General features: G+C 37.0%; 1 protein-coding gene across 3 annotated transcripts in view; it reads right to left on the bottom strand.

The window, feature by feature from the left end:
• Positions 1–27,473, bottom strand: part of NARS2 (asparaginyl-tRNA synthetase 2, mitochondrial) — a 125,514-nt gene that overhangs the window by 32,435 nt on the left and 65,606 nt on the right. For all 3 annotated transcript variants that reach the window (XM_032852969.1, XM_032852970.1, XM_032852971.1), the window contains one exon: positions 2,993–3,125. In XM_032852969.1, the coding sequence (XP_032708860.1) occupies positions 2,993–3,125 (133 nt within the window). The remainder of the gene's footprint in view (positions 1–2,992; positions 3,126–27,473) is intronic.

Here is a 27,473-nt window from a genome sequence, read left to right as displayed (position 1 = left end):
GTAAGAGTAAGGTAAAACTTGATGAAAGAAGAGCAAAAGGAGGCTAAAGATCTTTTACCCTGAGGCTATATTACCTTTGATCCAAGAGTAGGGAGATAAAGAAGTTAATAAGCAACTGAATGATTTATGAAGGGTCATATACCTCAATCACAAAAAAAAAAAAAAAAAAACTGACACATATGGGGAGCAAACAAAAACATATTGGATACTAAGCCTGCACTGTTGAGGGGCACAACACACCTATCTTTAAGATGAAGACTGTGACCCCTGGGGATGTTAAATTGGTTTCTTTCTTATGAGCAGTAAATTTCCATTTGAAGAAGAAAATCACTGGCTTTTCTAACCTTGACTTTCAGACTATGCTCTATAAATATATTTGAAGAAAACAGAAACTTAACTGAAGGGTTAGCATAACCTTCAGATGTTTTTAAAAATATATTACTCAATGGCACTAAAATAGTAACGTTTGTTTATACCTTATGAGCAGAAAAAAATCCTTTGTTACAGTATTCTGATTTAAAATTTTCATCAAGATAATAATTTCCAGGGGCGCCTGGGTGGCTCAGTGGATTAAGCCGCTGCCTTCAGCTCAGGTCATGATCTCAGGGTCCTGGGATCGAGCCCCGCATCGGGCTCTCTGCTCAGCGGGGAGCCTGCTTCCTCCTCTCTCTCTGCCTGCCTCTCTGTCTGCTTGTGATCTCTCTCTGTCAAATAAATAAATAAAATATTTAAAAAAAAGGATAATAATTTCCAGAGAATGTAATTCATAAAAGGAGAAAATAAGAAAAAACAGAAGATTACTTTTGGAAGAGCATACTTTTTTTCTGTCTTTAAGAAAAAGTTTGTTATTTCAATTAATTAAAAATTATTGAACAGTGTATGCTGAATAGCACTCAGTAGAATAGTAAAAAATAATTATTAGGTATAGGATATATAATTATAATGTTTAATAATACCTAACATAATTTATGTCTTTGGAACTTTTCTCTGGTATTTATGGGGGGAGGGCAGGAGAGACAGGGTCAAGGCAGAAAGAGGGAGGTAAAGGGTGTGATTCTGTGGCTTACAATACTCTCATTGCCTGAGTGAGTAATACCCAATTGGGTGGTGGGCTGGAACCGAAAGCCCTTTAAGGAATCTTATTTATGCCTTGTGAGGCTCAGATCCTGAATCCCTCTATTTTAGAAAAGAATTACTTGACAGTGTTACTATTGTCATTTTTGACCAGGTAACTCTTTGTTGAGTGGGGGGGACCTGGGCATGTTAGCATGTCCAACAGCATCCCTAGCCTTTACCCACTGGATGCCAGTAGCAACCACTCTCCCCTCTCCTCCATCCACTTCCTAGTGACAACCAAAAATGTCCCCTGGGGGACACTGATCTACAACAATCAGTGGGAAACGTTAAAGTGGTATATAAATGGATACTGTGTGTAGTCAAAACACCCCTTCAGGACCAAGAGCTTTATCCACTGGGAATATTAATTGCTGATGGTGCCTGGTTGAGTCCCTCTTCAGGAACGGGCCAGGCCAGGAGTGCTATCTTACCCAAGAGTACGCCTCTTCCCAAGGCTAGCCCATGTTAGGTAACTGCTTGACGGGGAACGAACAAAGGTATACCACCTCCTTGCCTTTCTATGGGACAACTATGAAAGACCACTCCAGCTCCAAAGTTTTCCTAAGGCCTCTCTACATGCACTGTAGTTCAACCTTTCCCTCTGCCCAATGCTGCTTCCTTCCTTTCCTTACAGATGTTGTTCTCTAGAGCATTCCCCAATAACCCCCACCCCCCAAATCTCTGCTTTAGAGTTTACTAGGAAATCCAACCAAGATAGGATAACGAAATGGCAAGCCCATTCTATTTGATGATATATGTGGTATTTATGTTTTAAGTGGAATTGGGTCATTTACTGGATAAGAGTAGAAAGATATAAAATGAATAGAAGTGAGAAGTGACAAAAATTGTTAAACATCCTGTGATTACAAATCCAAACTAAGATATTAATAGTACTAGATAGAGAATTCATAGTAACAGACAATAATTTCTGGGTACAAAGTGACATGAACTAGTCTATGTGTCTTATATATACAATCTGTGTAATTCTCTGAACTACCCTATCAAGTAGGAACAATTATTCTCATTTTATAGGTGAGGAAACATAGGCTCAGAAAATTAAATCCCTTGTTTAAGATCACATAGCAAGTGGTAGAGCTGAAAATCAGTTCCTGGTCCATCCATCTTCAGAGCTTATGTGCTCTATCTGGAGTATGGCCACAGCCTCCTAAAAAGGCTCTCATTTTTATCCCCCTCTGAATCATTTTTTATATTGTTACTAGAGAGGTGTTTCTAAACTATAATTGACCATGGCCTCTGCTATCTGAGAACTCTCTCTTTTTCCTTCTTTTCCTTTCCTCTCTTTTTCATGCCTTTTACCATGGCATTTACGAAGTCTTTCTTTCAAGATCTGACTCTTGACTATCTTTCTGGACTTCCTTCTTGCCCCCAAAATAGAGCTCTGATGGTTCCTGTAGATGCTTTCCAATACAGCTACATAGATGTTTCTCTAACTATAAAGATGTTTTATTTCTTTGCCTAACAAATAACAAGATCTATTACTTACTGAGCTTGCTGTATGCTAAGCCCAATACTAGATGCTTTACATTATACAGCCATTATTTCATTTACTCCTCCTGATAACCTTATGAAATAGTTACTGTAATTATTATTTTATAGTTGAGCAAGCTAAAGTTCACCACGGTTTGGTAACATCAAAACAAAATTAATGGCAGAGCTGGGATATGAACTTAAATCTGTCTGACTCTTGTACGTTAAAGGGATTCAGTAGATGTTTATCAAATTAAGTAGTTCCCCATCTTCTTCACTCCATTAACACCTACAATGCACAGATGTCCAAGGTGAAAATGTATACAGAAGCCTTTTAATGTCACAGATATCTGTTATTTAGAAAGTGTCTTAAAACTTGTGTACCTACCTGCATGAGATCTTGAAGACTCTCAACAAAAGAAATCTCTGCTTCTACCATATAAAACTCTGCCAGGTGTCTCCGGCTCTGAGAATTCTCTGCTCGGAATGTTGGACCAAAGGTAAACACTTGAGTAAAAGCTCTGCAATTCAAGATTAAAAGTATGAAAATAGGATTCACATGATTACTTTTAAGTATTTAAAATACTCAGCGTACTCTTAAGAAAAAAAGTTTTGTGCCTCTGTCTTGTCCACAAATCTGCACATATTAGCTGCTATATTTCCCTAATGGGTGATAATAATAGTTTCATTAAAAATGTTACATATATAGAAACCATTTTATCCAGAAGGAATCTGCAAATGCTTTACAAACCCTATGGCTTACTAAATATAGAATTATAACCACTTCTGGGTACACTCTACTGCAGCTGCCTTAAGCAGCAGGCAACTACATTTCACAGCAATCAAGAACAAAGTAAAGGAAAAATACCACAGCCCAACGAGCTTCACAGAGAAATCAACACAGTAACAGTTAAAACTAGAATTACAGTGGATAAAGGATGCTAATTATTTTTTTAAAATATGTGAAAAAAGAGTGTCACATATGTACAAGGATCTGCCTTGTTTGAAGCCTACTCAAGTTCTTCACAACCACCCAAGTGTTTCAATGAACACGGTGACCCCCGAAAGCTGGGGGTGAGGATGGATTTTGAAGAACTGTTTACTTTATTCTCTGTTGTTCAAGAGAATAGGTCACGGCTCAACAATCCAAATAGTGGGGGAAACCTTACTTTTCAATTCCTGCCGAAAAGTGGACACTAACACCTTCGTTCTTCAACACTTCTCATTTCCCTCATTTGGAATCAGGGCAACAACTGGGATTAGATCAGACATATGTGAAATAATGAGTATTTCCTGAGGACTCTCTAATCTTTGAATTTTAAGGTTTTGTTAGAACAAAACAAGAGGTTTGGGGTTCCTCAGCTATTATCCTGAGCCTTCTTCGTTTGACTGGCATTTGTCAAAAAACATTAAAATCGGAAAACAGTACAGAAAGTAGATTATAGATATATATATACACAAGTTGGGCTTTGTTTTGTTGTCTTTTTAAGTAAAGATACTCTGAGAAATGAAACAGTAAAGCAATTATAGTGGAAATCAAGAGTTTTGTCTTTTTTTTTTTTTTTCCCCAAAGGGCTATTTTAGTTAAGGCCTAGTTGGTAAGAAGCTTAGGAATTTATGTTTTGGTTCTTCAGCCGTCTTCCTGAGACCATAATCAGTTAACCTCCGAGAACCTTAGTTTTTAATGGAAAAATAAACAGTAAGAACTCAAAAATATTACTATGGTAACCTCTCTACTGAGATTCAGATCCAGACGTGTGTGCTAGAATGTTCCTGAAAACACTGGCCCTACCTTATGCAAAATGAAAACCCTTGTCTGCTCCCAAAACAGACAAAAAAACAAAACAAGGAACAATCCTTCCTTTCCTTTTTCACTTTCTCCAGTTCTATTAATTTCAGTTACTCTACCCCATCGCCCAAATCAGATCTCCTCCTGCCCACACTTCCCATATCATACCGATCACAAAATCATACTGTTTACACCTAGGAAAATGCTGTCAAATTTAGAGACACACCCCCTGCCTTTCTTTTTTTCTTACATCTACACACATATGGTCTTAGTGTAAACTCTTGTGTCTTGCTTGGAGAACTACAACTTTTTACCTGGTGTCTGCCACTTGTCTTTCTTTCTCCAGCCCTAAACTATTAGGAGTTTTCAAACTCAAGCCTGATTATATCAGCCATAACTCAAAAAGTCTTCAATGATTTCCTACTGCTCAAATGATAAAGTTCAAACTCCTAGCTTTGACTCACTTTCCTTCACAAAGCCTTTTCTCTAGCTATCCTGGAGACACTCCCCTCACACAGCTTGCCAGGGGAAGCCTTTGGCCTTTGTTAGGCTGCTCCCTGCCTCTAATGACCATTCCTGGCTCCTCTCTCTCCAAATGGCAAATTCCCACCTATCATTCAAGATTTGGTTCAAATGTTACTTTCTCTTTGTAACCTTACCATACACCTCCAAATTTACTGTTCCCTCCTCTATATGACTATGGCATTTTGTTCATATATTCATTACACAGAACATATCACTTAGAAATGTAATTATATATGTCTCTATCTTTCTCCCCCAATAAACTATGAAATTTTCCAGAGCAGGAATCATGTTTTATTCATACTTACATCTCCAGTGCCTAAGATAAAACAGGTGCTCATGCTGAATGAATGAGTACTAATGATGATGACAGGCTTCCTCAGTTGTAAACTGGAAAAGTACAGCATCCTCACCAACAGTAACATTACAAATAATATATAGAAAAATACTCAGATGTTTTACTCTGGCTGTTACTTAGTACCTTAAATAGGTCAAACAATGTAGGCCTGTCCCAAACAATAAATTAAAAAATTGTAAGGCCCTGAGTTTCTAACCTGGGACTATGCAATCTCTAGGTAGGTCGGCAATAGTGTATCTACATAGATGAAAGACATTTTTTTCTGGGACTGCATCACAAAAAATTATGTATACAGATATTCACTAACAACAAAGGATATTTTAATTGAGATTTTCCTGGGCAAAAACAGAAACTAGGGGGCATGGGTGAAATCTCCTTTGAGGGCTCTGAAGGAGACTTTCAAGAAATGGGCAGTGATCTTCCTGAAATACAAGGAAAGCCAATGAAATTGCTGTTCAAAAGAGGCATATTATTTGTATTAAGATACCAGTTACAGCGAAAACAGTGGTTTCCAAAAAGAATTACACATTCAAGTCACAAGGGCATCTTCTTCTCACATGGCAATTCTATGAGGGTGCTCAAAGATGAGCAGCAATAGGGATTTTTAATTTAACAATGGTTAATAATTTTTCCTGGCAATGCAGGATAAGCTCTCTAGTATAAAGTAATAAAGAGGGTCAAGATTTTTATTTTAATTATAATAAGGATCGGGCTCTGACTGAAGTAGCCAGGAGTTAAGTATTATTCTAATAGGGTAAGTAAAAACTGACGACCATGGTGCTTTCTCTGAATTAATAGAACAATAAAATGAACTGGAAGGTACGTTAAAAAAAAAAAAACAAAAACAACTGCCTAATTCAGCATCTAGTCTTTAAGCAGATGAATACCTAAATCATTTGAGAATGAACATCCTATGCCACTGCCCAGTGATGCCATGATAAAAGCAGGGACAGCAGCAGTAGTAGCAGTGATGGTCGCTCCCTCAGAAGTGCTCCTTGTGGGCCAGGCACGAGCTGCAGGAACTTCAAAGTTAACTCCTTTATAGTTAACTCAATAAAATCTGGATTGTTACTTCCATTTTTCAGGCTAAGACATGGAAGGTCAGAGAAGTTGAGAAGCTTTCCCCAAAGTCAGAGAGTCACAACCCAGGAAGGGGTAGAGCCAGATTCAAATCCAGATGTGGTCACAGCCTTTATCATGATATAAAAATACTGATGTTTGTAACTGAATACTGATAAACCTGGAGAATTAGGAAGAAAACTTGGTAATGCCTCATCCAGGCTTCGCAAAGATAGTTAAACAGTTTGGTATATTCACCTTCCTTATGAGTAGCTTATTTGTTTTATATGTTCAAAGTACAGCTCACTAGGGTATTATATTGCCTTTGTGTAAATAAGGAGAATGATAAATTTTCATCAACATTTTATAACCCTGAGCAAGTCATTTAGCTGTTCTGGTCTTCAAATTCTTCCATGAGTGGAAGACAGGGGCAGCTTGGCATTAATCTTTACTGTCTTTTATAACAATTTTATTTCTAGGTCCATGTGAAATTGTTCTCACTTTAATTTATGCTGACGACTTCTTTTCTGTCTTTCACAGACATGAAAGCCATTTGCAGCGAGGCTTAGACTAACCAACATTTAAAATAAGATCCGAGAACAAGGCCACTTCTAAAATAAGATACAAAACCAGGTGAAAGGCCAGTACTGCTGTGAGAAGCAACCAGAAGAAAAAGAAAACACTCAGCACTAAAAAGCATTCTTGTGCCAGATTATGAAGAGAGGCAAGCTATATAAGGAAAGTCCATGAGCTTGGAGTAGATGTTTAAGATAACAAAAGTTACATTTAATACACATCAACCAAGTTAACTACAAAAATGGATCTTTAAAAATAAAAAATAAAGTTACCTCCCCCCGCAAAAAGATCTACAAAGGTCATTTTCTTCCTTCTGTGGAGTTTTATGAAACCCTAAATTGGCAAGTGGATTATTATAAAACACTCCCTGATTGCTTGGCCATTTATTTTTTCTGGCCCTGAAATTCAAGAGGTCACCTTTATATTTCGAAAGAGTAATTACTGTTCTTCAGCTGGGGAAGAACTTATTCAGCATAAGGGTGATCAGCAACTTTACCAAAGGCCCCCACTCCCAACTTCCTATTACTTCTCTGTGGTCAGCTCAGTAAACATTCATTGAACTGAAGTGAACTCACAGCTTTAAATTAGCTTTTGAAATAGTCTTTGTCAAATGGTATTTCCATCTTTCAAAAATAATCATACATTTACTACTGCTTTGAATCCACTGGATTATCAATACTGTCACATATTTGTCATTCATTATTTCTACAGAGCGGACTCCATGCATCTCCTTTTCAGTTTCCCCCTATTCTTCTAACCATCCTGCAATACACTTGGTGGAAGGGGATAAGACAGCTCTCACCATTTCAACAATTCACGTCAAGACGCCTTAGGGAGGATGCACTCTAAAATCTAAAAATTATTCTCTACCAGCATTGTTAACTATCTCTGAAAAATTAACTTTCTTTAACATGTCCTAAGTATTTGATCTGGTACTGAGTCCGAGGCCCAAACAAAATATAATCTTAGCTGTATAATGACATTCAAAGGTCAATAGAGTCTGACAATTCTGCTAAAGGAGTAGAGGGGTTGGCTACTCTTCTCTGAGGAGATAAAGTCTGAACTGGGGGAAGGACATTCCAGAAAAGGGAACATTAAGTACACAGGTCCTAAGATAGGAAATGAGACTGATGTGTTTAAAGAACAAAAGTACGCTAGCAGCAAGATGAATGGTAAGAGGTCAAAGAGGTGGGAAAGGATCATGCAGGGCATTCCTTGTAAGCCATGGTAATAAGGAGTCTTGATTTTACTTGATTCTCCTTGGAAGATTCTCTCATCTTGAAACATTTAACACTACATTTTCCTAGTTTTCCTACTTATTTGAAGTCCATCTCTTTCTCCTACATTGTACTCTGTTTAGTAAACACTAGAATTCCTCAAAACTTAGTCCTTAGGCCCTCTTCTTTTCTCACTGTATACATTCTCCCTAGATGATCTCACCTCAGCTAACAATTTCAATTAACTATTGGCACACAATTCACACATTTCTATCTCCTGCCCAGATTTCTTTTCTAGGCTCTAGAAGCATGTATCATGTATTCGACTGATTCTTTCACTTGTCACAAAAGGAACTCATGCCTTCCCTGAGCCCCACTTCGGCTTCAGTCTTCTTCCAACCTTTTAGGTCAATCCTCCCATTAGGCTCTTTTTAATAACACCATGTACTATTGTTCACAGCACCTTTTAAATTAAAAAAAGAAAAGAAACATGTGCTCCTTTGTTTAATGTTTGTCCAGCTCCTTCATTAGACTGTAGATTTCATGACCTTATCTATGTTTGGGTTCATTACAGTATCCCCGGTCTTAACACAGTGCCCAGTACACACTAGACAATTACTATTTGTCAAATAAGCAAATAACTCATTTTCTGCTAAATATGCTGATTCCAAAAATGAATCTTTAAGAAAGCACTGGAATGGGGGGTTAGGATAGAGGGGAAAGAAAAGGAAGATGGTAAACAGAATATAAGTTACTAAGCAAAAAATTCTGCTATTCTCTGAAATAATTTTTCACAGAAGGTACTAGGAGATATAGAATCAGTTTTTTGAAAAGTGACTGCCCACATAATTAGTTTTTACTCTGTAGGCAGTAAGTAAATTTTTGAAAAGGACTAGATCTGGTGAACTTCCCTAATTAGCAAAGATTTTATTTCTTGACGAACTGAAATATTATCCACATGAAAAAAAATTACCCTCTTATTCTATGTAAACAAAGAAGCATCTGATTTTTTAGCTATTGTAAGAGAAGATACCAACAAGTTAAAACAATTATTCCACTTTATCATCCCTGCAATGACGGACTCTTCAGAGGACTGACTGATTGCATATAAGGTCTCAGAAAATCAGATTTTTGTAAAGGGTCACAATTTGTTGACTGTTCTAACTGAATATTTATCTTCCTATTTTAATAAGATGCTAAAATCACTTTTCCAAACAAGGTAAACATTTTGCCAACTGCATCTTTTCATACCTAGATTATCCTTCCTATATTTCTATTTAATAGTCCTTATACTGAGGACCACTAAAGAGAACAACTGGCCAGTATGTGCACCACATGGTATTTATGTATTATTTAAGTCTACAAAGATTTCAAAGGTTATCTTTCTGAGGCCTGATGCTAGAGGTCAATGAGTCATTATGGCACTGAACTATCAACAATTTCCATACAAATGACCTTTACCTTTTTAAGGTTATGGTAATGATTAAGAACATGTATTCTAAAGACTTAAATTGAAATCCTGGCTCCTACACTTATGAACTAGCCAAGTTAACTTCTTTGAGACTGAATTTCTCCACGCAAAAATGGTGTTAAATCTACATTATGTCATGGAGTTATTATAAAGACGAAATGAAACAAAATATGTGAAAAGATTAACCTAATATTAATTAAATGGTAAGTGTTCAACAAATGGGTAATAGCTATTTTTATTTGTTTCTTTTTTTCCCCAAAAGTCTACAGTTCCCATTTTGCTGGTCTTAAGACCTCTTTATGCTTTCAATTACTGAAGATTTCAAAGAGATTTCATTTATGTAGGTTATGTCTACCTGTGTGTATCATTAAAACTGGGAAATTTAAAAAACTGTATTAATTGATTTAAAAACAATGATAAACCCATTATAAGTCATAAAGAACAAATTTTTAATAAAAATTCATAAGAATGGTACTACTGTTTTCCTTTTTTGTAAATCTCATATCTGGTTTAATAGAAGACATCTGGATTTTCATATCTGCTTATTCATTCAATCTGCTATGCTATCACATGTCATGAAGACTTTGGAAAACTTCAATGTGCACTCAAGAGAGAATGAGAATGAAAAACACAAATACTGTCTTAGTATGATGATGAAAATAGTTTTAACCTCAAAGGACTCCCGTGAAAGGATCTCAGGGGGCCTCAGGGATCCCCAGGCCAAACTTTGAGAACCACTATTTCAGGCAATGGTTCTTAATGAGGGGTATTAATTCTGGATTTTGCCTCTGGAGACCTCCCTCCATTCAGAAAATTTAAGGAAGGTACTGGCCATGAGTAATTTTAAAAGTTCCACAGGTAATTATTATGTGAACTCCTGATTAAGAACCACTACTCTAAAATTTGTTTAGATTCCCACATCAATTTCCCTTTTACAAAGTCTCTTGATAACTAAAATTTTTAAATGAGCAATAATGTTGTTTTGGTGATGATGTAGAGAAACTCCTCACACACTGCTGGTGGGAATGTAAAATTGTGCAACTTCTGTGGAAAGGTTTGGTGATCCCTCCACAGGGATCACCAAAGTCAAACATAGAACTATTATATAACCCAGCAATTTCACTTCTGAGTATAAATCCCAAAGATATGAAAACAGTGTTCAAATAAAACCTTGTATATGAATGTTCGCAGCAGCATGATGATGCATTGATATCTTTTAAAAGGCTCCCGAGACATTCTAATGGACAGTAGAGTTGAGAAACACTGATCTAGACCCTCTAATTTCCAATTATAATGCAAAGTAAAAGGGACAAATAATTGATATAAGAGGAGTTATTTCACAAAGGTACCACTTGCAAAGAGCTACAGACTATGAATGAATAAGACATTTCTAATATTTTTGACTGACTCCCAATCTGAACTTGTTCTTTGAACACAAAAGTATAAAGGGGCCATGGAAGACTAGAAACAGGGGCAAGATGCTTTTAAAGGAGCACTGAGCTTATCAGAAATAAAGCAAAAAAAAAAAAATCTCTATTTCTCTGCATTTGTCTTCCCTTAATTCTAGAAGAGGAAGAAGGGAGGGGAGGAAAAGAGGGAGGTGGAAGAGGAGAAGAAAAGAAAGGAGAAGAGGAGGAGGAAGACACAGAACAGAGAAATACTCATTTGGACCCTATAGTAAGTCTTTCACATGTATGCCAAGTGATATACACAGGGATTTCACAGCTGCACAGTAATGCACTAGCTAAGCACTAAGAAAAAAAGGCTATCAGTAATAAAATAGATGATTTGTGGCATAGTCATACAAAGGAATATCCCATGATAGTGAAAATGAGTAGACTATGCAACATGAATATAATGTAACAATGGGGATGTTATTGGGAATATAATATTAAATGAATAAAGGAAGTCACAGAAGAATACATATAAATGATTCCATTTATATAAAATTTAAAAGCTTGTAAAACTAAAAAATGAATTGTTTGTGAATATATGTGATGAAACTATAAAGAAAAAAATGATAAACACAAAATTGAGGCTAGCTCTCATAGGGAGGCAAGGGGAAAGTACAGGAGACTAAAGAAACATTTTGAAAAGACAGGGGTGGTAAATGCATCATTATTCTTTATACTTTATGTATATATCTATTTAAAATTTTGTGTCTATGCAATATTTAGACATCAAAAAAGACACAAATGGACAAGCTAATGGAACACAATAAAAAATGAAATGACAAAATTAGACGAAAACTAAAGGTTAGGCATTGGCATCAGAGCCCAAAACACCTCACCAGCACACCACTCAGTTCTTCATGCTTCTTCCCTTTCCCTTCTCTATGTGTATCCATTCAATTTAACTCATTAATATTAACAAACATTAATATACCCTGAGTACCTATACTTGCCCAGCATTATTACAATGCTAAGGGCAATAGAAACCTCCTAACAGCATATGACATGGGTGACTTCAATGTTTTAGGATCTGGACAGAGGCCAACTAAATCTGCACTGTTCAATATGGTGGCTACTACCCACATATGGCTACCTAAAGCTACACTATTTAGCATTAAATAAAATTACTACAAATTCAGTTAATCAGTCAAACTAGCACTAGTTCAAGTGCTCAACAGCCACATACAGCTAGTGGCTATCACACTAGACAGTGCAGATACAGAACACTTCCATCACCGCAGTTAAGTCTTACTTCCAGCACCAAAGTAGACTGTTGAAATCCCAGTATCTACAGAAAATAATCAACTGCAAAAAACACGTGCTCAAACAATGCAACATGAGAGAAGAGATCAATGGAGGACAGAACTCTGGGTGCAGCTTTTGAATTTGGCCCTGTACCTAGTCATATATATTTTCCCCACTGCTACAGATCTGCCATGTCAGGTCCCTGTGGCTCTCCTCCTGTATCATATCTGCTGCTTTATAAAACTAATGTCCTACTTCTTTGTGTTTGCAGGCATAGCTCCCCTCTGATAAAATGGCTGTCTTCCTGAAAGGCACCGACACACAACCTAAGACTTAGTAATCAATATTTCTAGCTTCTGTTAACTTTCCATGTATGTGCATGGCTAACTCTGAGAATCAGGCTTTGACAGGCTATTAAGGCATCCTGTGGGCATATGATAATCCATTTTATTTATCATCTTCTAAAGATGAGGAAGAACCAACTATTCTCCAATGGAACATTAAAAACATACATGACACGATGAATAGTTCTTCCCTTTTTTGATTTGGTTTCACTCATAAATATGGTGATAAATGCCAGGAAGAGAGAGTGAGTGCTATAAAAATACTAAAAACAAATACTTCTAATGATATGGATTATGGTATGATCTATACAAAATGTAGAGAGACATTGGATTGAACTATTTTGAGCAATTACCTTCAAATTCCCATGTCATACCCAACTCTCAAGAGCTATACATATGAAATACCAGTATTGTCAAGTCAAACACATATTTTGGCTATCAGGGCCATGCTTATAAATTCTGAGGTAATTCTTCATACAATAGTCCCTAAAGTACTGTTCGTCTAGGGTTCAGATGTTGTCACTGAATCTTACACTATACTGTCCTGAAGGAGAATCATGAAGAAAGCATAGAGTAATTACCCAGTTGAAGAAACTATGTAAAAGTCACTAAAAGATATTCCACAAACAAAAACATTTAGTTTTTTATTTTTATCTTCCAACCTCCATTGTAATTCACACATAAAATCTGCCTCTTAAATGTGAAATACAGCTGGTTCAGGTTTTGCATCTTCTCCAAGTTGTAGAGATTTCTGTGACTCATGTATGTTTATCTGTCCTATGCACCTGTTTCAAGTGGCAAAACATGGGCTTTATTTTTTCAGTGTAGGGGTATATCACAAGAGATAAAGTGGGGATTGACATCAAAAGATATAAAAAGAATATGACTATCAACCAACATATGTGAATGAAGCAAAAGAGAGAAGCAAAAACCATGGCTGCTTGAGTTTCTTTATTGCCACATTCTTCTACAGTTGCAAAAACGAAGTTTCATTTTACGAAAAAGGAAGCAAATCTATCTTACTAAAGTAAAATACACAGAAGTAAAATACCATTTCAGTGGTTTTGAATTCATGTACATAGTTTAGAGGGGATTTAAAAAATTGTTTTTTAAATATTTATTTGACAGAAGAGAGAGCATAAGCATGGGGAACAGCAGAGGGGGAGGGAGAAGCAGGCTTCCTATTGAGTAGGGAGGTGACGCAGGGCTCGATCCCAGGACCCTGGGATCATGACATGATTCAAAGGCAGAAATTTAACCAACTGAGCCACGTAGGCACCCCCTCAAACTTTTTTTTATTAACACTGAATTTTCTAAATTCATTTTTTATTAAAGATTTTATTTATTTATTTGTGAGAGAGAGCAGGAGAGAGAGTAAGCGTGAGCACAAGCAGGGGGAGCAGCAGGCAGAGGAAAAAACAGGCTCCACGGTGAGCAGGGAGCCTGATGTGGGACTCGATCCCAGGACCCTGGGATCAAGACCTGAGCAGACACTTCACTGACTGAGCCACAGAGGCATCCCAAATTCATACAAAGAGAAATTCATACCAACAACATGGGAAGGTAAAATGAAATTTTAGTTTCGTATAATAAAGTTACTTTAAAATATCTAACTGAGCCCAATACAATATTACTCCAAGTTTATTAATGCATTTTCTGATGGAATTTTTTTTTTTCTTCACTAGAACAGATTGGTGAAATAAGTCAAAAGCAAAAAGTAATTCAGGTCATAGCAGCCAAGAAGAAATAGAGCAGCTTTGGGACTAGCTATCTATTCTCATCTTACAATTGGCATTATGTATCATGAAATCATATTCATTTATTTATTTTTTAAACTTTTATTAGACAATTAACCACTATGGAAAATACAGACATAAATCAGGCATAGGCTTTTGCCTTCAAGGAGCTTATACAGACTAGTAGGGGAGATAACAGACCTAAATGTACAAGCTACAATGACAAAATTCCTAGGGAAAAAAAATACGAGAAAATCTTTGTAATCTTTTGAATAAGACATAAAAATCATGAATCATATAAGAAAAAAGTGATAAAGTACATACCAACAAAATAAAAAACTCTGGTCTTCAAATAGTACTGCAAAAAGTTGGAAAGGCAAGGCATACTAGGAGAAAGTATCTACAATACAACAGATAAAGGTCTAGTATCCAGAACATACAAAGAATTCTTAAAACTAAATAATAAGACAAACAACCTAACAAAAATGGGAAAAAGAACTAAAAAGATAGTTCACAAAAGAAGATATTTAAATGGCCAATAAGCACATGAGAAAAGAAAGCTCAACAATATTAGTCATCACAGAAATGCAAATTAAAACTGTAATAAGACATATGCTTACCAGAATGACTAAAGAAATACTGACAACACCAATTTTTGTCAAACACAGGAAACAAACAAACTCTCATTCTTGGTTGGTGGGCATACAAAATAGTACAAGTACTCTAAAAAACTGTTTGGCAGTTTCTTATAAAGTTAATCATACATTTACTATACAACCCAGCAATTCCTAGGTATTTACCCAAAGGAAATGAAAACATGTGCACACAAAGACTTGTGCATAAATTTTCATAAAGATTCATTTATAACAGCCCCATACTGGAAACAACCCAAATGTCCGCCAAAAGATAAATGAATTCCCTCAACTTTATGGTCAACTAATCTTTGACAAAGCAGGAAAGAATATCCAATGGAAAAAAAAAGAGTCTCTTCAACAAATGCTGTTGGGAAAACAGTACAGCCACATGCAGAAGAATGAAACTGGACCATTTTCTTTCTCTTTTTCTTTTTAAAGATTTTATTTATTTATTTATTTGACTGAGAGAGAGACAGAGAGAGAGGAAACACAAGCACGGGGAGTGGGATAGGGAGAAGCAGGTTTCCCGCCAAGCAGGGAGCCCAATGTGGGGCTCAATCCCAGGACCCTGGTATCATGACCTGAGCCGGAGGCAGACACTTAATGACTGAGCCACCCAGGTGCCGCTGGACCATTTTCTTACACCATACACAAAAATAAACTCCAAATGGATGAAAGACCTCAGTGTGAGACAGGAATCCATCAAAATCCTAGAGAAGCACTGGGTGTGGTGCATAAACAATGAATTCTGTTACACTGAAAAGAAAAAAAAAAAGTAAAAAAAAATCCTAGAGGAGAAGACACATAGCAACCTCTATGAACTCGGCCACAGCAACTTCTTGCTAGACACGTCAAAGACAAAAATAAACTATTGGGACTTCATCAAGATAAAAAGGTTTTGCACAGCAAGGAAAAGAGTTGACAAAACCAAAAGACGATGGAGAGAACAGGAGAAGATATTTGCAAATGCCTTATCAGATAAATGGCTGGTATTCAAAATCTATGAACTTATCGAACTCTGGGGTGCCTGGGTGGCTCAGTTGGTTAAGTATCTGCCTTTGGCTGAGGTCATGATCCCAGGGTCCTGGGATCAAGTCCCTATCAGGCTCCCTGCTCAGCAGAGAGCCTGCTTCTCCCTCTCCTCTGCTGCTCCCCCTACTTGTTCTCTCTGTCAAATAAATAAATAAAATCTTTTAAAAACAAAAGAGCTTATCAAACTCAACACCCAAAGAACAAATAATCGAATCAAGAAATGGGCAGAAGACATGAACAGACATTTCTGCAAAGAAGACATACAAATGGCCAACAGACACATGAAAAAAGTGCTCAACATCACTGGGCATCAGGGAAATACAAATCAAAACCACAATGAGATACCACCTCATACTCATGAGAATGGCTAAAATTAACAAATAAGGAAATGAATTTTGGTGAGGATGTGGAGAAAGGGGAACCCTCTTACACTGCTGGTGGGAATGCAAACTGGTACAGACACTGTGGAAAACAGCAGGAGGTTCCTCAAAAAGTTGAAAATAGAGTTACCCTACAACCCAGCAATTGCACTACTGAGTATTTACCCCAAAGATACAAATGTAGTGATCTGAAGGGGCATGTGCACCCCAATGTTTATAGCAGCAATATCCACAATAGCCAAACTATGGAAAGAGTCCATCAACAGATGAATGGGTAAAGAAGATATGGTATATATATACACAATGGAATACTACTCTGCTATTAAAAATGATATCTTGCCATTTGCAATGATGTGGATGGAACTAGAGGGTATTATTTGAATCGAAATAAGTCAATCAGAGAAAGAATTATATGATCTCACTCATATGTGGAATTAAAAAAAAAAGAACATGGGGGGGCACCTGGGTGGCTCAGTCATTAAGTGGCTGCCTTTGGCTCAGGTCATGATCCCAAGATTCTGGGATCAAGCTCTGCATTGGGCTCCCTGTTTGGCGGGAAGCCTGCTTCTCCTTCTCCCACTTCCCTTGCTTGTGTTTCCTCTCTGGCTGTCTCTCTCTACCAAATAAATAAATAAAATCTTAAAAAAAATAAAAAATAAAAACAAAACATAGGGGAAGGGAGGGGAAAATAAAACAAGATGAAATCAGAGAGGGAGACAAACATAAAGGACTCTTAATCATAGGAAACAAGCTGAGGGTTGGTGGAGGGGAGGAGAGTGGGGGATGGGGTAACTGGGTGAGGGACATTATGGCAGGCACATGATGTAATGAGCATTGAGTATTACATAAGATTGATGAGTCATTGACCTCTACCTCTGAAACCAATAATACATTATATGTGAATTAATTGAATTAAAAAAATAAATAATAAATAAAAATAAAATAAATAAATCTTTAAAAAATATAAAATGAATAGATAAGTGAATTAAAAAATTATATATCCATGCAATGGAATAATATTCAGCAATAAAAAGGAACAAACCTACTGGATGAATCTCAAAAGCATTATGTTGAGTGAGAGAAATCAGATACAAGACAGTGAATACTGTAGGATACCATTTACATAAACCTAAATAAAGTGTTATATAAAAGCCATTTATATGAAATTCTAGAAAAGGAAATTCTAATCTGTGACTACAGAAAGTATATCAATGGTTGTTTATGACCTGAGACCAGGGAGGGAGACTGCAAAGAGAAATAAGGGGATTTTTTTGTGTGTGTGTGATAGAAGTATTTTTTATTTTTATTACAAAAAAGGTTATGAGGTTTTATAAATTTGTCAAAATGTATTGAATTGTACATTTAAAATGGGTGCATTTTTTGATATATAAAGAATATTTAATAAAGTTGAGAACAATAACAAAAAGAGCTTATTCATGCATTGGTTTAATTACTCGATTGTACTGTTACCTAATCACTTAAATTAAAATCACACCCCAACTAAACTATAAAGGGTGAAGAGTCAGGCACCTGGAAACACAGAAGGGGGCACAGCAATGTTCTACTTCAAAGAACAAAAGAACCTAGAACACAGTGATCGATCACTGTCAACGTAACTGATCACAGCTCTTAGGGCAGATTATGATCCCATATGCTCTCAGAGTTTACTTCTTATTTGGTCTTCAAATTCTGACAGGTATTTTATTTCTGTGTCCTAATCCCTTCCTTCAACCCAACGCACTGGTTTAACCTTCTGACCTGTCTTGTGAGACCTAAATTCTGGCAGACTCACTACTTATCTCAGTCTTCTGCTTTGTGTCAACTCCAGTGCTGCTACTCTTGTAAAACAATTGGATTACTGGCTGCCAGCTATTCTTCCTGGTTACAACACCCTGGCTTCTTTCTTTATAATCACCCTGGGCTCTCCAGGTCCCAGCTGTCATGACGACCACCACCACAGCACTTACCATTTCAGCGTCAAACTATGATAAATGCTGGGCTTTACAGACCATCTAATTCTCACATTGGCTTGGCAAGGTGGCTGTTTTTATTCATATTTATAGTCAGGATGTGGAGGCTCAGATATCAAAACTTATAGTACGTATAGAAGGAGAATTCGACTGAAATCTAACTATATGACTGTTTACTTGGACAAATTCAGCACCTTCTAGCAGGGATAACATTATCTCAGTAGCTACTTCACTCTGTAACAGCACTGGCAACTCTCCATATGTCAATCAACAAGTCTGTCCCATATTTTTAACATCCTCCTTGGTGTCCAACATGGTTACATACCATTTGGGTGAACACAAATTATTGTTGAATAAATGAGTACCCATAGTTATTTTTAGGTAGAAGAAAACAAGCTAGGGGGAAAAAAAGTCAAAATGACATAAATTTTCTGTTCTCAACACAACCTAAATTCTGCAAACATGTAACAAACATTTTTTTCCCCTTTCCTAAAAAAGTAATTAAACCCACCAGAGCAAAATAGAATTTGGACAAGATTACACAGTAATTGTAAGAAGTAACAATATCAGTTTTGCTTTTTATAGCTCCAATTACTGTCCATAATGGTCAAATTACTAAGGATTAATTGGTGTCTCACTATAGTAACCTGCATTTGCTTTTAGACAATGCCAATAGGCATTGCATTTTATGCAAAATGAGTTCTATTTGTATCATTCCTCAAAGGACTGACTGGTAATTTTTTTTTTTTAAACTCACACCAAACTTGTTTATTTCAAAGGCATTCAATCCTTCAGATACTCTGCTCAGCCAGACCTGAGTGAGATAATACAAGAATGGGGTTATTCTCTCACACACTTGAAGCTGAGAAAAGGGAAATTAGTAACTGCCATTACAAAGGAAAGCAAGACTAGAAACAGAGAACCCTATGTTTAGACTTGCAAAATGGTACGCAGATATTGTAGAGTTAATGCATTAGACAAAGACACTAACTTGTCATGCAAATAACGCACAGCCTAACTAGAAGAGCAACTATTACCACTCAAGATAGTAAAAATGAAGTTCAAATAGTGAATTAAATAAACACATATATTTACAGAAGCCTCCCCACCCCGCCTTTACCTGCTAGATGGGGTAATGCCCAATTCATGAATCATTTAGTAAAGACAATTAGATCTTTTTAAAAAAGAGCACAGATATTTACATTCACTTCTTTGTAAAATAATCTTAAGGTAAGTTAAAAGGAAGAAAGAGGAAGGAGACCCTTTGGAGGACAGAAAACAGTGGCTGAGTGATGACTGATGTGTCAATGCATGGAGGCAATTATGCAGAATACAGAGTAAACACGCTGCAGCAGAAAGGAGGTGATGTGCACACAGAACCACAGTGAGGCTGGAGATGGAGGAAATGGAGATTCATTGATAGATTTTGCATATGGAACTGTCAGCCCTCTCCAAGTTCCCCCAGAATGGCTGGAGGCCAGATGTCCCCACCAATCAGGGAAAAGAGAATCAGTCGTTCTCTAGGGCAGTGGTCCTCAGCATCATCACTACCTGATAGGTTTGTCATGACACAGTCTGCAGGGCCACACTCCCATTGTTTCTGATTCAGTCGTTGTTGTAGGTGCTGTGGGGAAAGGGAATGGGAGGTGATTACCCATGTGTAAGGGAATTCTTTCTGGAGACCTGAAAATATAAAATTAGTGGTGATAGTTGTAAAACAGGACCCAGCTGTGCCTTAAACTGTCACCATTTTGACTTCAGACTGTATTTTCTAACTGATGAAGCTTATCTTTTCACTTGGGCAAAATACTAATGGACAAAGCATCCCATAATGAGAACCGAAACTACCCCCTTGAGCACTGACTGCCCTGATATCAGCAAGCCCTCACATGACTGATGCCCAAGACAATGACTGACCTGACCTTTACTGCCCACCTGTACACACTCATGGACCTTTGTCTGCATATTCTTTATTATAAACCTGAAAGTATTTTCAGTACTTTGGAGACAGCACCTTGGAGACCACTTTGGGACAGTGGTCCACCACCTTCCAGGGGCTGGCCTCACTGAAGTAAATTCCTTTCTTGTTTCACCACCACCTGCCTTTCTGCCTTTGGGTTTTACCAGCAGCAAGTGGCCAAACTTGGTCTGTTTGGGACCCCCAGACCTAGGGGCTCTTGTACCCCTGAGCCCTTATTACAGCTGCACAATTTTGTGAATATAGTAAAAACTACTGAATTGTACAATCTGAAGGGTGAATTTTATGTTAAGTGAGTTATATCTCAGTAAAGTTGTGCTTTAAAAAATAGTTTACTCCTCTGCATCCAGGGCTCTCACCAAAGCCCAACAGAGATCTGAGAAAATTTCAAAGCATGTCTCCCCTTTGTCTTTCCTATGTTAAACCTACTCAATTTCTTAACCATTTCTTTAGACCATGACGTCTACATCCCTTTTGTTCTGGCTGCTGCCCTAAAGTCAGATAGGATACAAAATCACAACCTTTTCATATAAAGTTTAATAAAAGACTCCAAGTATTTGGAAGTAGATAAAGGAACAGGACAGAAAAGCTAGACAGTTTGCCAGCTTTTCATGATTTGGCTAAATATAATTCATTCAAGGATAATATATCAAACGTGACATAAAAGTAACAAAAGACATTCCATAACCAAATACAGATAACATGTACTGGGGTAAAGAAAAGATTGTACATCATAAAATATTATACAGTATGGAGGAAAAGTTGTAGTAACTACATTTCTATTGTCCCAATAACAGAAAATCAACAGAATCAAAACTAAATATAACAGCCAGTGGTCATCAAATATAAATGACATTTTAAAATGCACTCTCATGTAATCACTCTACTGATAAGGTTAATTCTAAATTCAATTCAGCCTACACAAGGTTGAAATTCCCTTGCCATGTACTTACTGTTCTTGCCTCAGGACAGCTTTTGTGTAATAGCTATCACATTGTGAATTTCTTATTTAATGCCTATCTTGTTCACTAGATAGTACTGGGTCATGATAGTATTGGGATCATATCTATCTTGTTCATCTTTATATTCCAGCACCTAACCTAGTGTTTGGCACACAGCTGACTCTCAATAAATGTTCAATCAAGCTGAGATTGATTTTTGAGCTCTGAATCAGGCATAATGGTAGTAAAAGAAACTATGAAGACAAAGAGGAACAAGATACAGTTTGAGGAATTTGTGGTCTAATGGGAAGATAAGCATATAAACAGACAATTTCAATTTCAATTCTTTAATAAGCAGAATTGATAGAAATCCTTTCCAATAGGTATTTAAGTCTTTATTTCGTATTAATAAAGTTGTAAAATTAAATAGTCCCTAAATCTAAAAGCTCAAAGTCTAAGCTATAGAGAAAAAAAAAAAAACCCTAGTGATTCCAGTGTTATAAAACAGAAAGAATAAAGGAACATGGACATACAGAAGAAGGGCATTTAAATAAGCAAGATGTGGGGATGGGATTGGGGATTCTGGGTGAGATCATTTTTAAGCTGAGTTTATTTTTCATTTTCTTAAATATTTTATTTACTCACTCATCAGAGAGAGAGAGAGAGAGCAAGCATGCATACAAGCGGGGGGAGCAGCAGACAGAGAGAGAAACAGGCTCCCAGCTGAGCAAGGAGCCCAACGTGGGACTCGATCCCAGGACCCTGAGATCATGACCTGAGTCAAAGACAGATGCTTAACCGACTGAGTCACCCATGAATCCCTTAAGCTGAGTATAGATGGATGGGCAGGGATTGGCTAGACAAACACATAGGGAAAGGACATTCCCCATTCACAGAGAAACACCTGTATGTTATCAGAAATTTATATAAACAGTTTAGGATAGCTGAAGCAAAGGAAAGTAGATGTAAATGACTGAAAAGGTGAAATGAGTGTGGAAAAAGGAAACCTGGGGATGGTATTCACATAGCTGCTTTGACAAACTAGAAAGATGGCGGTGCCATTTCCTGACACAAGGAATTCAGAAGCAAACAACAGATTGAGGGAATGATGATGAATTTCATTTGAGCATGCTGAGGTGTTTATACAACAGCCACTGGAGAAGACAATGGGCACTTCACAGGTGGGAGCTGAGCAAGGATTCCACATTGGAGACAGGAATTTCACAACACCATTCTTTGACCATTAACTCGATTTTGTACAGGTTTTAACTCTCTTACCTCCATACCCACAATTCTTCATGAAGACCTCCAATTCTTTAAGTCCACCACTTTTCCAACATCACCTATTACCCCTATTTTCTCACTCCTCCTCGATCTATCATGACCTTCTGTACCTATTTCCAGCAATCACACTTGCCAACACCCAACCCCTGGTTAATCGAAATATTCACATTCTCTGTATTATATGCAAACAAACTAAATATTCCTACTAAACCCTCTTCTCTTGTGCTTAATTTGCCTGAAATGCTCATTCCCTAGCTATATTGTACACGTGAGGAAACGGGTAAGGTGATAATGAAATTCTCGAATCTTTTATACCAAGAGTCTGCTAATTCATATTTCAATCAAAATAGTTCATTTTTAACATACATAATACACTAAAAGAAGAAATTTCTTTGTTTTAAGGTCCCACTATAAGAGACTAGCATAAAGAACCATCATTATTCATATATACTCAGGAAATAAAGATCTCAAAGTTTCATGGTGAGATCTTTTCCACGAAAGAGAGCAAAAAAAAGTGATTAACATATTTAACTCTGTTGTGGGCTCAATTCTATAGTAGAAATTATACAGAAAAGATTAGAAGAATGAGAATTTGTGCTTCACAAATTCAGTTTAACAATACTTACTGAATATCTACTATTTTTAGTAGACACAGATATCTAGACACAGGATGTTTATAACCTATGAGATAGACATGAGAAGAACTGCGAACCGGCTAAATATTAAAAATAGGAACTTTTTTCTTTAGTACATGAGATAGGTGAGTACTATAAAAGAGGAGAAAAAGAGAAAAACAATTTCTCTTGAGAAAAACAGGGAAGGAGTCAAGGAGAAAGCCCTCTTTCAGTTGAGCGCTGGGGAATGACATATGGAAAAGCAGTCTAATGCTACAGGGAGAGGCATTAGAAACACAGAGGTGTGTATTGAAAATGCACAGCACAGATAAAATAGCCATAGCCAGGAGCACCTGGGTGGCTCAGTGGTTTAAGCCTCTGCCTTCGGTTCAGGTCATGATCTCAGGGTTCTGGGATCAAGTCCCGCATCGGGCTCTCTGCTCAGCAGGGAGCCGGCTTCCCTCTGCCTGCCTCTGTCTGCCTCTCTGTCTACTTATGATCTCTGTCAAATAAATAAATTCTTTAAAAAAAAAATAGCCATAGCCAAAAAGATCTTGAAAATCAAATGAGTATAAATTAATGAAGTTCAGATAAGCATCAAGTGGATGAAGAATGAGAAAGTTATATGGGTTGGGAAGACAGTTTCACCCTCAGTTATAAAGAACACTTCAGTCTAACTCAGGTTCACATGTTGACATTGTTACCACAGCCACTTAACAAGGATGAATACATCCTGAGTATAAATGTTTCATGGCTTCTGAGTTCAGCATCTGCACTGATGAGATGACCCGGGGGGAATGAGTTTAAGATTGCTCATACCAAACACAAAGCAAAGAATTAATCAAACTGGAATAAAATGAACTGGAAGCCCGAGCTGATGATCCGCTCCCCCACAACCACGGGAATAGCTGACTTTTTGAATAGCTACTTTTTGAATCTGAATAAAAGACAAGTTTGAAGAAGAAAATAAAAATTAGTAGAGACAGCCACTGCTTATTAGTTGAACACTGGTGTATATTTTTCCAGACTCTTTCCTACAAACACATACACATGCCTACACACACACAATGTAACACCTTGAGACATATTCTACTTCCTTTTTCATAACCACTGTTTTTCTTGTAACATGTTGTAAAGCTCTGTCATCAATTTTAATGGCTGTACAGTAATCCACTGTTTGGATGACTTCATAATTTCACCCTCAGTTTATTGCTAGGGTCCACTGTACCCAGTTTTAATATTTGTTTCTTTGTTGAACAGTTTTTGTCATTGTTTTTTGAAACACAAAGAATTAAAGTAAATTAATTCCAGCATAATTAACAGTTATATTAGTTTCAGGTCTACAATATGTTGATTCAACACTTCCATACATTGCTCATCACAACAAGTGCACTCCTTCATCCCCATCCCTATTTAACCCATCCCCTCACTCATCTACCCTTGGTAACCATCAGTTTGTTCTCTGTGGTTAAGTCTGTTGTTGAGCAGTTTTAACTACTTCTTAAAATTAGTATCTCATGATTTATACTTTCTTAAAGGTTGTATTAATTTCCTAAGGTGGCCATAACAAATCACCACAAACTGGGTGGCTTTTAGCACAGAACTGAATTCTCTCACAGGCAGAAAGGCCAGAAGTCTGAAATCAAGGTGCTGGCAGCACCATGCTCTTCCTAAGGTTCTAGGGAAGAACTCTGCCTAGTTTCCGGTGGCTCTCAGCATCCTTAGCATTCATTCCTCAGCATCATTCCTACCTCTGCCTCCTTCTTCACATGGTCTTCCTTCTCTCTGTACCTGTCTCCTCCACATCTTGGAATCCAAATGTCTTTCTTCTTTCTTTTATAAATATGTCATTGAATTTAGGCCCACCCTAATTCAGTATTTTAATTGGAATTATATCTGCAAAGGTCTTCTTTAAAAAAAAAAAAAAGATTGTATTCACGGGAATTGTTTTTTGGGGGGACATAATTCAAGCTACTACTGACATTATTTAAAAGCTACTACCGAGAGAAATTCATAGCATTTATTTATTTTTTAAGATTTTATTTATTTATTTGACAGACAGAGATCACAAGCAGGCGGAGAGGCAGGCAGAGAGGCAGGCAAAGAGAGAGGAGGAAGCAGGCTCCCTACTGAGCAGAGAGCTCGACTCGGGGCTCAATCCCAGGACCCTGAGATCATGACCTGAGCTGAAAGCAGAGGCTTTAACCCACTGAGCCACCCAGGTGCCCCTGAAGCATTTTATTTGAATAGAATAAAACTCACTGAATCTTTTCATGAATCTAATATATATATGGGATTTAGTGATCTTTTTTTTTTTTTTAAGATTTTATTTAATCATTCAACAGAGAGAGATCACAAGTAGGCAGAGAGGCAGGCAGAGAGAGAGAGAGGAGGAAGCAGGCTCCCCACCAAGGAGAGAGCCCGATGCGGGACTCGATTCCAGGACCCTGGGATCATGACTTGAGCTGAAGGCAGAGGCTTTAACCCTCTGAGCCACCCAGGTGCCCCTAGTGATCTTATTTTTACTATATACTTAAACATTTTTTGTTTCATCCCAGAAATTATTTCATTACTCACCAATTCCTCCTAAGTAAAAAAGAGTAAAACTTTGAAAATAGAAAATGATGGGTGCCTAGGATGCACAGTGGGTAAGAGGAAGATGCAGAGTGAGAGAAATCATCATCACCATTTCATCTTACATTGTCTTACTGCAGTACACAAAGTATTGTGTCATCTTTCACACAGGTCTAAGAAAAGCCTGGACACATGAATGTTGTGGTCTTTTTGTAGTTTTCAGAGAATACAGTTGAGAATTGAGATCTTTTATTTTTCACTCACAAAGAGAAGAAAAATGATAAAGATGTTTCATAAATATTAGACAAGCCAGGAAACGAATGCAAAGAGACAGATTGTAACAATCTAGTCTCCAATAATAATGGTAAAATTGGTGTAAGTGAACTCTCAGACTATGAGCCTACAGATAACGATATCTTAAATGAATTTTCTCAAACCCAAGAACTGATAAGTGAATAATACATTTCTAAGGGCCAAAAGGAAATACGATATTTCTATCCAATTAGTTACTCTACAGTTAGGACTTCATCATGCAATAATATGCAACAGGAAATGGGATCATACCATTATTTTGGAAGGATATGTGACAATATTCTTTCATCATCTACATTTGTGTACCAAAAATTTACTTGACGTGGTTAACCAATGAACAAAGGCTGAAGGCAAGTATGTATACAAAACCATCTGGAAGAAAATATATCATATAGAAATGAAAAAATAAAGTTATTTGATCATTGGTGTTTACAAATTTAAAAATAAAAATGTTTTGCAATTATGAATCAAAAAAGATGGCTACCCCCTCTTCAAAATTATGAACTGTCTTGTTCTCGAAAGTATTATTTTTTGATGATGTGAGTGCAAGAACCAGAAGTAGTAATAAGCTTGAAACTCCTAAAGAAGTATTCGAAATCCAGAATCTGTATTAAGTATAGATATATTCCTGGTTCATGCCATGGCAACTGATAAACAGTTAGCTACATTCAAAGGGCTGTATCTGTATGGAGTACTTTCAAAACCCAGAAAAGTGAGGATAAAAATTGGGCTTTACCACCATCATCAAGAAAATGAAAAAACAAACTACAGAATGGGAAAAACAAATTGTAAATCTTGTGTCTGATAAGGGTCTTGTATCCAGAGTATATAAAAAAAAAACTCTTACAACTAAATGATAAATGACAACTAAACTAAACAAAAAATGAAACAAATATTTAACCAGACATAGCTCCAAAGAAGATATCCAAATGGCCAACAGGAACACCAAAAGATGTTCATCAGTAGTCATTAGGGACATGCAAATCAAAACCATAATGAGATGCTACTTTACACTCACTAAAATGGCACAATGAAAAAGACATATAAGTGTTGACAAGAATGTGGAGAAATTGGAATTTTTTTAAATTATTTTTATTAACATATAATGTGTTATTTGCCCCAGGGGTACAGGTCTGTGAATCATCAGGCTTACACATTTCATAGCACTCACCATAGCACATACTCTCCCAATGTCCATAACCCAAGCACCCATCCCTCCTGACCACCCTCCAGCAACCCTAAGTTTGTTTCATGAGATTAAGAGTCTCTTATGGTTTGTCTCCCTCTCAATCCCATCTTGTTTCATTTTTTTCCTTCCCTACCCTGTACAACCCTCCTCCCTGCCTCTCAAATTCCTCATATCAGAGAGATCATATGATAA

This window comes from Lontra canadensis, unplaced genomic scaffold (assembly GCF_010015895.1).
Source record: "Lontra canadensis isolate GAN:19392208 unplaced genomic scaffold, GSC_riverotter_1.0 scaffold7, whole genome shotgun sequence".
Classification (NCBI taxonomy): Eukaryota; Metazoa; Chordata; class Mammalia; order Carnivora; family Mustelidae; genus Lontra; species Lontra canadensis.
The sequence above is the reverse complement of the archived record's forward strand: the minus strand, read 5'-3'. Positions and strand labels throughout refer to the sequence as shown.